General features: G+C 36.8%; 1 protein-coding gene across 1 annotated transcript in view; it reads right to left on the bottom strand.

Moving 5' to 3' along the window:
• ST8SIA4 (ST8 alpha-N-acetyl-neuraminide alpha-2,8-sialyltransferase 4) overlaps window positions 1-14748 on the bottom strand; it is a 61691-nt gene that overhangs the window by 16783 nt on the left and 30160 nt on the right. The window contains exon 4 of the mRNA XM_068423025.1: window positions 11204-11497. Within this exon, the coding sequence (XP_068279126.1) occupies window positions 11204-11497 (294 nt within the window). The remainder of the gene's footprint in view (window positions 1-11203; window positions 11498-14748) is intronic.

A 14748-nucleotide genomic window follows, 5' to 3' on the forward strand; every position in this document is an offset into this window, starting at 1 on the left:
GACAGAAGTTTCTCCTAAGGATCAAGATTCTACGAAGCCTTTAAAGAGTTAAGAAGTATTCACTGAAGCATGCGCAAGCATGTGTGGAAGAACATGATTGAATGGAAACAATCTGCTGCATCACAACATAATGTAGAGCTCAAAAGTGAGTGATTGCCTCACAAAGTCCATTAAATATGAAAAACGCACTTAAACAATACACGGGAGTCCATACGCCACCATGCCAAAGGACCAGCACCTTTGAAGAGCAACTGTTGCTCACTTTTCACATCCTATTAAGATCTAGCTTCACTGCGAACAATACCAACCAAAATGCCAATTAGCAGCAATGAGATGTGACTGGAGTTCTGCCAAGCCCACCAACTGGTTTCACAAGGACACGCAATAGACCAAGAAAAAACTGTTTTCAGTCACTGCTACACTTGGTCAGAAACAAATATATGATACCTGTGTGAAAGGCTGCAGATCCCACTACTGATTTTACAATAAATAACTTCCCAACAGAAATTCCTGTTGTTTTCAAGTAAGGAGATTAATGGATATCTTTCCTTCAGAAAGATTTCCTGTCTTTAGCTTGCCTTCCTCCAAGATTTGATGATATGAAAGCCTTCTGCATTAACTTCTCTTTCTACTAAATATTTCAGAAAGCAATATAGAGAAATATGACAAAAGACTTTGTCATATTGGCTAGTATTTGCCCGAAATTTTGAGAGATGTGTCCTCTCCATTGTATAACTTGTTTTATTTTCCTTCTGTGGGTTTCACGCACTTTAAAATGTATCAATAGAGGCATCCAGCAGGTAGGTGTCTACTATTATTACTGCTGTTATAAATCAAATAAAGAAAAAAAGGAATTATGACAATCTTGAAATAAATCAGCTAGCCAGTTCACTAAACTGTAAGATTACAATTAAAAAAAAAATAAAAAACAGAGAAAAAGGCTGTGTAAATGCATTTAAAAAAATTCTTTTACAAGGAAATACTTGTCACTTTCTTGATTAAAACCTTTAAGCCAAAACTGAACTATCTTACTGTTACTATTATGCTAAAAGTCATGGTACATTGCCAGTGGCTTTACTAAGATACCATCAGCCATGTAATTAACAGTAATTTGAAGTGAAATCTTCAGTCTGAATTCAAGCTACTCAAGTCATCAACGTTACAGAAATGAAGTGTGTTTACACATTGGCATATTTCCCAGATATTTCATGCCTGGAATTTGATTTGAATATACAAACAAGTCATAGAAATTGAAAACAAAACCAGAAAGACAGATTTCCTCTTCTCTTTCATCTCTGTTTCAGAGTATCATCATCATACCAAACATAAGCATCATACTAACAATGGCTTAGCAATCTTATGAGTTAAACCAGGAGATCTCAGTCAAATTTTGTGCTCTACAACATCCTTTCTGCATTACCCTCGTCAGTGAGGAGCCTACTGTTCTCTAAATGGATTCAGTAGGAAAAGGACAGATGTTTGCTACTAACAACATCAGAGAACTGAGATTTCCAAATGCATCAGCCAAATCCTCCTCTACCTGTATCCTCTCAAGCCCATCTTTTTCCCTCCCCAGAATTCATTTAGTTCAACTTCTAATTGACTCCATAGTCAGCCAGCATCATCTCTATGGATATGCTCCCACTGTGAAACGTCCCTGGGGACTCAGAGAAACCCACAAACTACAGCAAATCAATTCCTCTATGAAAACCCACGACAAACCCCTTGCAGGCAGAAAAAATCCCAATTGCCATCAGCGGTCTATAGTTCAAGCCCTGTGCTTTGTTGCCAGTGCCAGCTTACAGCAATCCCCTATAGCCAGCCACGCTGTACCACCTCGTCAGCACACAGTCTCCGCAGCATAGCTCACAGCTATGCTTGTGAGGTTTCATGCAGTCATGCAGCTTCCCATCTTGGTGCAGGCATGTGTATCTCACTGTTTAGAGAGGAGAACACACTGCAGCATCGAGGGAGGGGTTCCCTCCTTGAGTCTGTCTTTATCTGCCCTCAGGGTTTCGCGTTAGTGATTTTAAAATGACTGCTAGCTCTGCAAAGGAACATAAAAAGAAACACTGAGATTATTTTCTGAAAGCTTCTTGTCATTGAGAGCTACGCTTAGTAGTCTGCCTTCTCTCTCTCGCATTGTCTTCCATACTTTGTCCCTTACAGACTAAAGGTGAGAAAGGCCTCACCTGGAAAGTTCATGCCAAACATGAACCTTTCAAACGGTCTGCAAAGCCCGCAGATGGTTTTTACATTGTGGGAGCAGTCTAGAACAAACAGAAGGATACTGCTCTCTTAGCCCTTCTGTATGTTACCTTTCATCTGAAGCTACAGCTTTTGACATAAGCATAAGCTGTGCCACCTGCTGATTTCAGTATGACTCTGATACACCCACTACTTCCTCTCTGCCAACACTTCTGGTGAGCACGCCCACATATATACTGAAATGGAAAAAATAAAAATAAAAAAACCCTCATGAGCCTCCAAAATGTTCTGAAACCAGCAGTTGCACTTGTGCTCAGTAGGGTCTTATCTCAGATCCTTTTACAAGTCTTCTTTGCTTGCAAGTTGTAAGGGAAAATGATTACTCATTCTGGTTGGAAATCCCCCTGTAGCCCACTGCTAAAAGTACAGCTAAGTTTAAAATGAAAGGCAAGTTCTAGCAATAACTTTCTCTAAGTCAATTTTCTTTGACTGCTTCACTAAACATATGCTTCAAAAAATGCAAATGATGACTCTTGTTCCCACTAAATACAGAATAGAAAATGTAAATAAGCTGTCTCCACAGTACTGACGAGGCATATCAACTATTACTGAAATACAGAAATATTGTTAAAAAAAGGCAGAAATAAAAGTAACAATTTTTTACATTTTAGAACTAGCAATTTTTTTCTGTTTTTTTCCTGTGGCCCATTAATTCACTTGTTGAAGACTGAAGGACAAATCTCAAAAAAGGACTTCAATACAGCAACCTTATCCTATTAAACTCATAATGTGAATCTACATGCAATGTTAATCACTCACACATTTATAGACATGTCCTTATGTCTGCACATCAGCATAATGACAGCAGGGCACCTAAGAACAGGATTCACACGAACAACCTTTCCTGAAAGAGATGTATGAGACAGAATGCACAGCAGCGCAGATTCTTCTGTCTAGCCGGCGAAGGAAATGAGGACTGGTGAAAGATTTGCATCTCATTCCATCTGAAACACAGACACCTAGCATCTAACTCAACTATGGTGTGACTTCTAACACCAAAGAAACAGAATTCAGACCCATTGCCTGATGAATCAGTTATTTTCTTTCAAAGTATGTTCTGTGCTTAAAACATTGCCATGCATGACAGCACTGACCTAACCACCTGGCCTCTTTATCTCCCAAGTGTCTGAAATACAGCAATGCTCACTCTTTCTCACTTTCTAACTCAGTCTAATTCTTTGATGCAAACTGGAACAGGCTAGTAGGCTTTCCTTAGTCTCTGAAAAGTGTATACGTGGCTGATGTAGCAAATACACAAATTCCTTCCCTCACCTGGTGGGTTGACTCTGGCCAGCAGCCAAGCACCCACACAGCTGCTCTCTCACTCTCTGCTCCCTCTTCGGTGGGATGAGGGAGAGAACAGGAAGAACAAAAGCAGGAAAACTCATAGATCAAGATCAAGACAGCTAACTAGGTGAATGAAAGACGGGGAAAAAAGGCAATCTCTCACCACCACCCACAAACAGGCATCTCTCAGCAACAGCCACCTTGCAATATAAGGTGGCCGTTGCTTCTCCTTCTGCTACTATAGTTCTATTGCTTGCTGAGCGTGACACTATATAGTATGGCATTTCCCTTTGGTCAGTTCATGTTAGCTGTCCTGGCTGCGTCCCTTCCCAGTTTTTTGCCCACTACCAGCTTACTCACTGGTGGGGGGAGAGTAAGACATGGAGAAGGCTTTGAGGCTGGGCAAGCACTGTTCAGCAACAGCCAAAATATTCATGTGTTACCATCACTGTTTTACCCAGAAATCCAAAACCTAGCACCTGTATTTTGGCACAGGGCTGCCATGAAGAAAGTTAACTCCATCCCAGCCAGACCCAGTGCACCTCAGAAAGAGGAATGAACAGGAGCTTTTCTCCTACAAAACGGAGAAATTCCCTAAACCCTGGACTCCTTGTGTAAAAGGAAGAGACAGACTGCTTACCCACAAGCTGCATTTGGGAGGAAGGTAGCCATTAGCCTTGGCATGTAGTAACTTCAGACATAAACACCTAAATGCTACCCAGTGCTTCTGACTTGAAGCTCTTAAATCGTTCTGCATATATGAATAAGAATCCACAGACTACAAACCTGCCAAACAAAGCAGCTGACACAGAAAAAGGGATGAAAAAATAAAAAAAAAACAACCCAAAACCTCACAGAATTTTATTATCAAAAGGTAAATAAAAATAAGAATAATGATTCACTCCCCACAATCATGACCAAGCTTTTCATGGCCTACTTTGCAGAATGGACCAGGCAATGAAAAATACAAAAAGCAGACAGTTCACTGCACATTCAGTTTCCCCCTTGTGTCTTCCTCTACTTTAACTGTGTTTGCCCTCACTGGAGAAGCTTTCCTTTCTCTCAAAAGGTGATATATCTCTTGAGACACCTTGCTAAATCTTCCTGAAACACAATAAAATAGGAAATCTTGTGCAGAGGAAATAAAAGCTCATTCTGAAAAACTTTGAACCAGATGAGGAGGCACCCTCATTGGGTGCATGGGCCCTGCAGCCCTGATAACTAGCTGCTCGGCTGAAAGATCAACCCCAGAGTGTCTCCACTTCAGGAACGGGAGCATCACCTCCTGCTCTCCTATTAGGAAAGGATCCGGGTACCTGAAGAACAACTTCACACAATAGATTAAGTTCTGAAAATCCAAACTAGCTGGTATCCCATTTATTTGTATAATTTATCAAACAAAGTCAGCTCTACTAATGCATTAAACAAGGACACAAGGGTACTGTAATACAGAACTCCTATTTTAACACCCACGTATATGAAAAAAAGGATTGTACTCCACTGAAAAGCAGAGAAACATGAATTTTTTGCTAATATTTTGAGTATTTGTATGACATGATGCAAAAGATATGGTCATTTTATATTTAGTATTGTATTTTTAGCTTAATGGCCATTTTTTAAATCTTTTGTTTTCTGCAGTGATTATTTATCCATCCATGTATGCCAAAATGTCTGTTTCTCAAGAAATATATTTTAGCAGTAAAGAAAAAAGTAAAGTCTGTTAACAGTAAGAAAAGAAACAGATGTGCTTACAATATAGATTGCTCTCAGCAATTGTTTCTTTATTAGCACAGAGATGCTGGAGAAGTATTTGATTTCTGCATGTTTGAGTTTCTCAGAGTATTTTTTTCTATAATTCCCACAGCAAAGGACTCTGGAGCTGTGGTGAAGTTGTGTAAAAGGTCACTATATTCAAACAGCAGCTGTTTGCTTTCACTGACAAAGGAAAAAAGACTCTGCACTGAAAAGCGACCATAAAAAGGCACAGCATCCTCTTTACACAGACAAAGCACAGAGAGATTACAGTGGGAATTCTGCCATGTTTAATGCAGGATCAACTCTAGTGCTGCTCTTTTGCAGGCAGTAGGAAGGAGGAAACAAGTTGAGCACAGGCAAATCCCACAGGATATCCACGCAATTGTTCTGTGACCAAAAGACAGAAAGGAATCTTATGCGAAGCAATTTCAGCAGTACTGCTGCTGAGTGACTAATAGTTCATGGTATGGCTCCAATAGGAAAAAAAGCCAAGAAAACATTCTTACACATGAAGATGAGTGTGAGAACTTTGTTTTGTGGAGTTGGGAGAGGAAATATGAGAAAAAACTCAGAAAACTACTGTATCGTAAAAGACTGTATTGCTTGGAAGGGCGTGGGGGAGTGGTGTTCTGCCTCTTCAGCAGATGTCTTCAGATATTCACCAGCAGAAGCAGGAGAAGAAGAGCTGTGCAAGGCTCTGTGAGTTAACTCTGGCCTCCACCTAATGTACCAACAGCATGCTTAGTCTCAGGAGCCCTCTCTACCACTGCAAGGCAGGATCCGTAGCAGAAAGCATCTGCTGATCCTACTTTCAGGTTTGGTTGTCTGCCACCATTGGAAGTAAACAGTAAGATCTGGACTCTAACCCTAGCAGGCTCAGCTCCCGTTTGCCTACTGTTTAATGCATATTTGATTAGAGCGCTGCTACTGAGACCAGACTCTGTACAAACACTGTCCACACCTCAAAGAGTATCATCTCACTTGGAAAATATTGTTAAAAATAATTCTAATGAAAGAGTTCAGCATTAATTCTCAGGCATATTAATAACCAAAGTTTCTGAAATCTGTTGTTAAATTCAATTTAAAAAAAAATGTTGTGTGGTTTGCTCATTATAATTACTTTATAATTAACCTTCCTGTCAGTGGCATTAGAGAGCAAATAAATCCTTTGAATCAGCTAAGCTCCTCATTTATAGACTCTAGTTCCATCTTGAACTCTGTTATGTATTGATTACCTCAATTATTTTGTCAATAATGTATGCACAATTACATTAAAAATTCCATAAAACACCATTTACAAACACTTCATGAAAAAATCATGCAATCACTTTCAAAATCCAATATTCTAACTTGAAATATAAACTTTTTGATCAAGAAGTACAAAGGTAAAATAGAGAAAATAAATTAACACTTGATCTCAATCTACTGAAGTAAAACTCTGAATCCAACAGCCATTTAAGATATGCTACTGATTAAAAAAGTAAAGTTATCATGTTGGACTTACTATTTACATAACCTATTCTCAAAACTCTGAATCCCTCTGACATTTTAGAGGAGTGGCCACAACTCACATAAGTTTAATAAGGCATAAAATCTGCAGAAAGCAATTTCTTTTTCAAACGCCACATTACCGTTTTTATGACCCAAGAAGTGCACAAACGGACAGGAAAAAATAAAAGTTTTTCAAAATGATCTCAGAATGCAGTCATTATTCTACTATCTGATCAAGAGCAACTCCCAAATACTATGCGATGGTCAGAAAGTTTCTTTCCTTAAAAGAGAACGAAAAATAGGAGAGAGAATTTCAGTACCATATGTGATTGCAGCAAAACCGCTCTGTTATTGTGTAAAATAGTACATAATAATACAGAATTTGGCCTCACTAGATCAGAACAGAAGTCTAAGAAAAGTTAACAATCTGTCTTTAGAAACCGCCTGTGCTTTAGACTTTAAAGACTGATGAAGGAAAAACCTAATTTGCCTGAACAATCTGGCAGTGTGATACACACAACAAAAAGGAATAGAGATAACGCTTTCCAGACCTTGTGGCCATCAGCCTGCATTAAATGTCTCTACTAGTACTTAATTTGTCAGGCTGGAATTATGAACTTTACTTTATTGTTGATTAGATACTAAATGCATTTCCATATTTTTAATAAAATTTTATGTGCATTAAATCAAAGAACTCTTGATAGAAATTTAAATTTACACTGGGAATTTGTTCTTTGAAAAAAAAGGAAAACTTTCTAATTGTAAAGTTTTAGGACAGACATCTCTTTTTATGCAGTTTTCAGGCCTGTATCAGAGTGGTTTATATTTTTAGATTACGAAGACCTGTACTTGCAATATAACATGGTAAAGTTTCAAATAAAAGCCTCATTTCAACCAGCTGAATGATATGGATATGGTATAGCCCTGGGGTATACCATAACCACAGGTATATCTGTGGTATAGGAAAAACTGCATGGGTGCGTAAGTCTTCTGAAACAACTTAATGGAATATTTTAGCTCATTAAACACAAAATTGCACCTTTTATTCTTCTCCATAAGTATATGCTCTCAAGTTGAAGAACAGTTCTTCAGTAGACCCTCCTGGTATTATGTCTTTGGCATGGTCTAACAAAAATCTCACTGTGTTTAAGTCATTATGAATTCGTGACGGTTTCAAGAGACAAAAAGTAACATAAGACCCACACTGACACTTGACTGATTCTCTTATTATTAAAGTCTAATTTAAAGCAACTCTAACTACCTTCATACAAATTATTATTTAATGCAAAATATGCATAATCAAATAAAGAGTAAAGCCAGAATGCTTTGGAATTATCAAGGCAAGAAATTGGAAAATAAGTGAATACTTACTTGTATGGAGGTTAAGAGGAGTTTGGGGATGTTACAAGTATTAATACAGGATAGCGTGCAAATGCTACATTCCCATGTGTCTGCTCTACACTTTTGTAGCCTTTAATGAAAATCATTCAGCTACATTTGAGTACAAAGATACAACTGTTCGAGAATGCTCACAGTCTACAAAACAAAGGCTGCAGATGCAAGTAGTTTCCTTGTGTAAAGTAAGACAGTTTACAAAAAAACACTTCTTGCAGTTCAGCTTTCCTTATGCTTTCATCAATAAATCAAACTCCATCTCCCTCTTAATGGCTTAAGAGGCTGAGAGACATTGCATAAACCTTGCATTCTCACAGTCTTGCACATATGCTCAGGCACCCTATGAAGGAGATTAGATGCTCTGCACAGGTCTTACTGCGTGTTTTAACAAGCAGGTTTTGTGGGCAGATTTCCTGTTCTCAGTTCTCATTCAACTAACAGCAATCTTCACATTATGTTTATTTTACCCTTTCTGTTTTGCAGCACCACAGGCCTCCACTAGGTTCTCACTGTTAACATGGTCACAAAGACTTAAACTTGCAAGCAGAGAGCTTGCAAAAACATCAAATATACAAACAAATATATCAAACATATCAAAACAAATACACAAAACAGTTCAGATTCACAAAACAATGAGTGTTTTACAGGAGTTCATTTTAGGAACTATCTCTTCAGAGGCTCATAAATCACCAGTTTACATTGAATTTGAAATAAACATGAGCACAATAGATAGAATACAGTATTATGAAGATTGTCCTTAAAACTAAGTATGTAAGTTGCACACACAGTTTTAAATGGCAGCAGACTTAGCTGTGCATTAGTTTCAAACTGAAGTTAGTAACTTGCTTAAACTTTCACAAGTCTTACTGCTCAAAATGGACTGATTTGATAATCAGATTATGCAGCTTTAAATTTTACTTTATCTTTCAAGTTACATTACTCCCTTGTACAAAATATTTTTTAGCTCAGGCACATTTTAATTTAAGAACAGTTTTTGCTTATTAATTTCTGATACTACCATGGTATTCCATTTGGCATATAAACCTAACAGATCTTAAAGAGATATAATTCAACCTGTAAAGAGACAATACTCTTTCCCTAGGTTTAGCTTTGCTGTAATACAAACCTCATTATTATGGGCTGGTGTTTTCAGACCACCTTCTAAGAAATCTAAAGAATATTTGTTCCAAGTGTATTACTGCTAGCTGTATCACTTCCAAACTTGACTCACGAAGACATATTCACCTCATGCACCTCACTTTGTAAAGTTAAGAGTTAGACCAAAGATAAATTTGACTTCTTGTTTTGTTCCTACTCAAAGTACAAAAAAGTAAAATAAAGAATACATTGGTTACCTCCAAAGCAAGGTGATTAAACAACAAGGTTTGAAGTGGAGGACCTAAGGTTTAGAGTACAGTTTCAACAACCTGACAAATTTGTGCATTATATCAGATGACACTGCTAGGTATAATCTGAAATACAGTATAGTCTAAATTGTCAATACCAATTCTGATGGCAGAGCTTTTGTTGCCTTTCTTTCAGAGAGACAAAATGTAGGTGCTAACTCTTTTTTTTAAGAGAAAGCCCCCTAGAGGACTGTCAAGCTGATCAACTGAAAGACTGCACATTCTGAATTATCATTCACATTTGATGATTTTGCCCAGATCTAGCAGATGGAAATAAGAACAGCTGTTTGTAAACTGGAAGTAATCTTATTTATTCAGATTTATACACACACACAAAAACCACTACACCATGGGTTATAGTCACTTTGAATACTTGAAAATTCAACCCAATCAAGGCCCATAAATAGCTAAAGTGTAACTGTATAATAAAACAACTATCCAAACAACTATGGAAAGTAAGCAACTCAGTAAAAAATCAATGGATTTCCAAAAGATTTCCAAATTCCAAAGGAAACATTATTTTTTTCCAGTTCCAGAAGTGTACCATATGAAGAACACAGCAGTTAACCTATTTGAGACATGGCAGAAGAAGAAAAGCATATTCAAAAGTCCTAATATCCTGAAGAACAACATATTTCTAAGCTTTATTCTCATACTCTTATACTAGACTGGGATAACAGTTCAAACATCCCCTCTGATCTTATCTCTGCTGCTGTAACAGAAACAACTTTTTAGGCAGATACATTATCAGTAACTGGTGTACAAGCCAATACTATGACTCTAAGGCATCTCCCAAAACCCCACAAACAGACAGCATAGTTCAAGGAACTCAAGCTGAGTATTATCTTACTGTCATAACTCACTGCACCAACAGATACTGCACTACCGTCATCTTCCTAATGCTTTTCATGGATAGCCCTCTATACTCTTACTTGTAGTGACAAAGACATCGGAGACTTCATCTGACAGTCTTGTTTAGTTATGAGGTTGAAAAAAAAGGTCTCTGCACGAAGCATGGATGCATTTTTTTTAACAACTGGTTACACTGATGTTTTCAATGATTCTGATCAATGTTTTTGAATTGCCCAAGCATCTGGCCAAATTCAAAAGGACATAGATTGCTATAAAATCCTAGAAATTTTAGGAAGGAGCTCATTATTTTCCGATCTGCCAGACTTCATTATTTACATCATTGTTACCCTACCTGCTATGCTATTTAAATTATATTTTTTGTCTCCATAGTCTTGCCCAAAAGAAGACATGTAGCACTTTCATTGTCCTCTGATTTGTTGACTCACAGACACCTTTCGAGTTCAGGCTATTTATTCATTCATTTATCACTCTAATGATCACAAAAAATTTTTGTACATAAAAGTGGAAATGAAAAGTTATTCTGCTAATGCATTTCAGTTGTTTGCAGGCTAAATGAGTGGATGACATTTATTACCAACCTTACTTTATCATAAATGCAATCCATTACAACAATAATGGAAAAATCATAACTCCTTTTAACATTTTACTTGAGTTTTTTCTGCCTGCTAGGAATTCTAGTTATGAGCTTCATTGTGCCAAGGACAGACCAGTCTTTTCCAGACACTTACCCTCTGACAGCATGAATAAGTCTCAGTGATGGATAGGCTGTTTGCACTTTCAATTTATTCTTAAGGATTAATGCATTAACCCACTCCACATGCTTCTCTCCGCCTTTGACCATGAAAGCAGGGATCCAAAGGACACTGTCATTCAGCATGGATAGTCTATGCACAAATTTTTCTCTGTCACTCTCATTCCGAAAGCCTCCAAATGCTCTTTGTACAACTGAAGGGTTCATGGTAATAAAATCAGATTTAGTTCCCACATCGGCAGCAAACTCCACCACAGGAGCTAGATTGCACCTGAAGAGGAAAAAATTAATGGAAAAATGAAAATAAATATGAAACATTAACTCAGAAAAATGTGTGCATGAAGGGAAAGCTGAAAATGGAACATGCCAGCCCATTTCAACTTAACATGAGAAAAAAATACCAGTGTGATAACACATAGCATTTTACCCAACTTGGACATTCACTAGACAAATTTCTTAAAAACATTAAATGCACATAATGCTGCAAGAAAAAAAAGTTCTTGGTACATCCAAAAACCACGTCATCATACTTTAAAATGCATCGACAGCTAGAGTAGCACTTCTGAATAAGAGTGTGCTTTCTAACACCTATTACCTTTCATTAGTGTTCGTCATCATGCTACCAACACCTCACACTCTTAAAGGAAGTCATGTCAGACAATTAAGGCGTAATTTATCCAGGTTAGTCACTGCATTTTTTTTACAATACAGTATTTAAATATGATTTACAAATGAACTTTAGCCCGTGTTAAATGAGTTTTTGGTATTTTGGTTTTTGGTATTACCAATGTTTTGAAATTTTGTATTTTCATTTCATTTAGAAATGGGAAATTTCATTTAGAAACTTTGGAAAAAAAGTAGCAAACTTTCCATTTTTCCTTTATGTCTCATTTTTAAACCTTGTTTAATTTTGCAGTAGCTTTGTGCTTTTTTCTAGGCTTGAGAAAAACATCTCATTGGGCCTTTGTTCAGCATAGTTTTTTATCTCAGTTATACAAATACATATATATGTAATCACACAGAGGCAGCATTCTCCATGGGCAGTACTGGATGCAGGTGACAGAATGCAATTCAGAACTTAAGTGTGATTTCAATGACCAGTATGATCTGACTGAAACAAATCACGTCCACAACAACTTCAGTGAATTAGCCTGTAGCTGGTATGCCCCAAATAAGTATCTTGACACAATTGCATTTTCACAATTTAACAAACTGTTCCATTGAGGTGAAGGAAGCTAAGAAGCAATGTTGGAACTAGGTCCTTCAAAACATTTGCATGTTACCATATTCCTAATACAAATAGTATTCTATTAGTTCTGCAGTTCTTTTCTGGTACAGTAAACTTTTTACTTAAGCTCATCCCCTAGCATCTTCTAATGGCCAGATCTCCAGTGTCACATAAAAATAACTGAAATCAGCAGGGCAATATTGATTAACACCACCTGATGACCTAGTCCTAACTGATAATACTAATTCCTCAGAACATAATTTTCATTCTGTAATTATCAACTAAAGAAGTGGTCCTACCTTCTTCAGAAAGAAATCTTCTGAAGACTGTAAAGCCTATATATTGTTAGGAGATAAATCTGTCCGAGTTTCTGATGACATGTGGGCAGATGTAAGCTTTCTTGGGAAACGGATTTACATTCTTCAGTATCTTTATACATCTATTCCTCAAACCACCTCCATGTATTACAGGCTGCTAAGAGTAATAACTTTTAGAAAATGGTAGTCAGGGCACAACAAAAACTCCCATTGATTTCAATACTGGCTTTGAAAATTGCTTCTAAAAACCTTAATGCATGAAGCTATAACCTGGAATTGTCAAAAGTTTGGTGTTACATAAAATCTAAAAATAAAAAAAATCCAACCAAGGACTTAAAATCAACCAATCAAATTCACTGAATTACTGCTGCTCTTGGAAATACCTCTTTTAAGGGCAGACTGTACAACGTGATGAAGGATTCTTGCATAGCGGGATTTTTTTCAGTAGTCACACATAATTGCACATGATGACATCTATTACTTACAAACATAAGACAGAGCTTGCCATTGCAAATCCTGCTCTCTCTCTGTCCAACGCTGAGAAGCACCTATGTACCAACACTACCTTGTTTAAAAAGCTGTACGCCATATGCGAAGTGTGCACATATAACAGAGGACTTAGGATTCTAATGATTCCATGTCTTTTGACAGCTCTTTTCTGATCTGTCAACAGCATCAGTGCCTAAATCTTAAAAGTGTATGCAGTTTGAAACAAGTATATAAATGTAATTTCACCTAGATCCTGAAAAAAATCATCATAGGCACACCAAATACAAGGTCTACCTACCTTGTATGTCATTACTGCTTCATCAGTAGTATATTTAATAGCAAATACTGTATTTTAGAAAGGTACAGAGCATAAGCAGTACAAATTATTAACATACTGCATATTCAGATTTTTCAAGTATAACTTCAGAAATGAGCAATACAAATACACTCAGTAACAATGGGCTTGTCTATGAACAGTTATTTAGAATATTAGTTATATTTTTCAAGCTTTAGTGTCTCAAATTAGACACCTGATTATAATATTAGAGGCAGGTAAGGCATTTTGCTTTCAAAATACTGAGCACCTCTTGACCTTGGATCTTTTAAAAATTCATTTATATAAATATGGATTAGTAGCAGTGCTGAAGTTTGAAATAACGTGACAAGTACATCTGCACTTTGAAATGCTCTGTTATCAAAGAAGTAACTAGATGCTGTTAGCAGTACACTTCTAAGATTGTTACTTTAGTAGAAAACCGATGTAAGACAAGCTCTACACAAACTTCTAGCTCTGTTATGGAAATAAATATTACTAAATTTGTTGCAGTTGACAAAGTTATAAAAATATTACGCTCATTAAGCCACTTCTCATTTTCTTAGAGGTTACTTCCTTCAAAACATGATTCTAGTGATCATTAAATTAGAAGTGTCAATATTGAATACTTACTCTATATTTATCCACAAAGTTGGAAAATACAAAACACCTGCTAAAACCCATCAATTAAGATCAGCACATTCTTCAGTAGGGAGCAAATGGATAAGTTATGTCAGAAGTATTTCCACATCAGATCAAGAGCTTACAGGCTAGTGATGAATTGTAACACTTACCCTAAACTGCTAGTACCAGATAATTTATATTTGCAGATGAGTTCAAGAAAATTTTATAGAAAGGTATGTTTCAGGGCTAATAAAACTACCTATTGCGATTTTGCATATAGACCTGAGTATATGTAAATAGCTTTTGTTACCTGTTTCAGAGCTTTTATCTTAACCTCTAATGCAGCTTTATGCTATGCCACAGTTTCATACAGTTGTTGGAATTTTTAAGTTTATTTTGTTAGCAGACGTCAATGATATCCCGTTAACTCTCAGGACTTAATTCATGAAAACTTTGTATTCAGAGACACATATAAACACATACTTAATTTCTTTTAAGTCAAATTAGTAAGCTTATTAACTAAAAAAGTTTGAAGTAGGTAATGCAATACC

Source organism: Nyctibius grandis, chromosome Z, assembly GCF_013368605.1.
Source record: "Nyctibius grandis isolate bNycGra1 chromosome Z, bNycGra1.pri, whole genome shotgun sequence".
NCBI classification, from domain to species: Eukaryota; Metazoa; Chordata; class Aves; order Nyctibiiformes; family Nyctibiidae; genus Nyctibius; species Nyctibius grandis.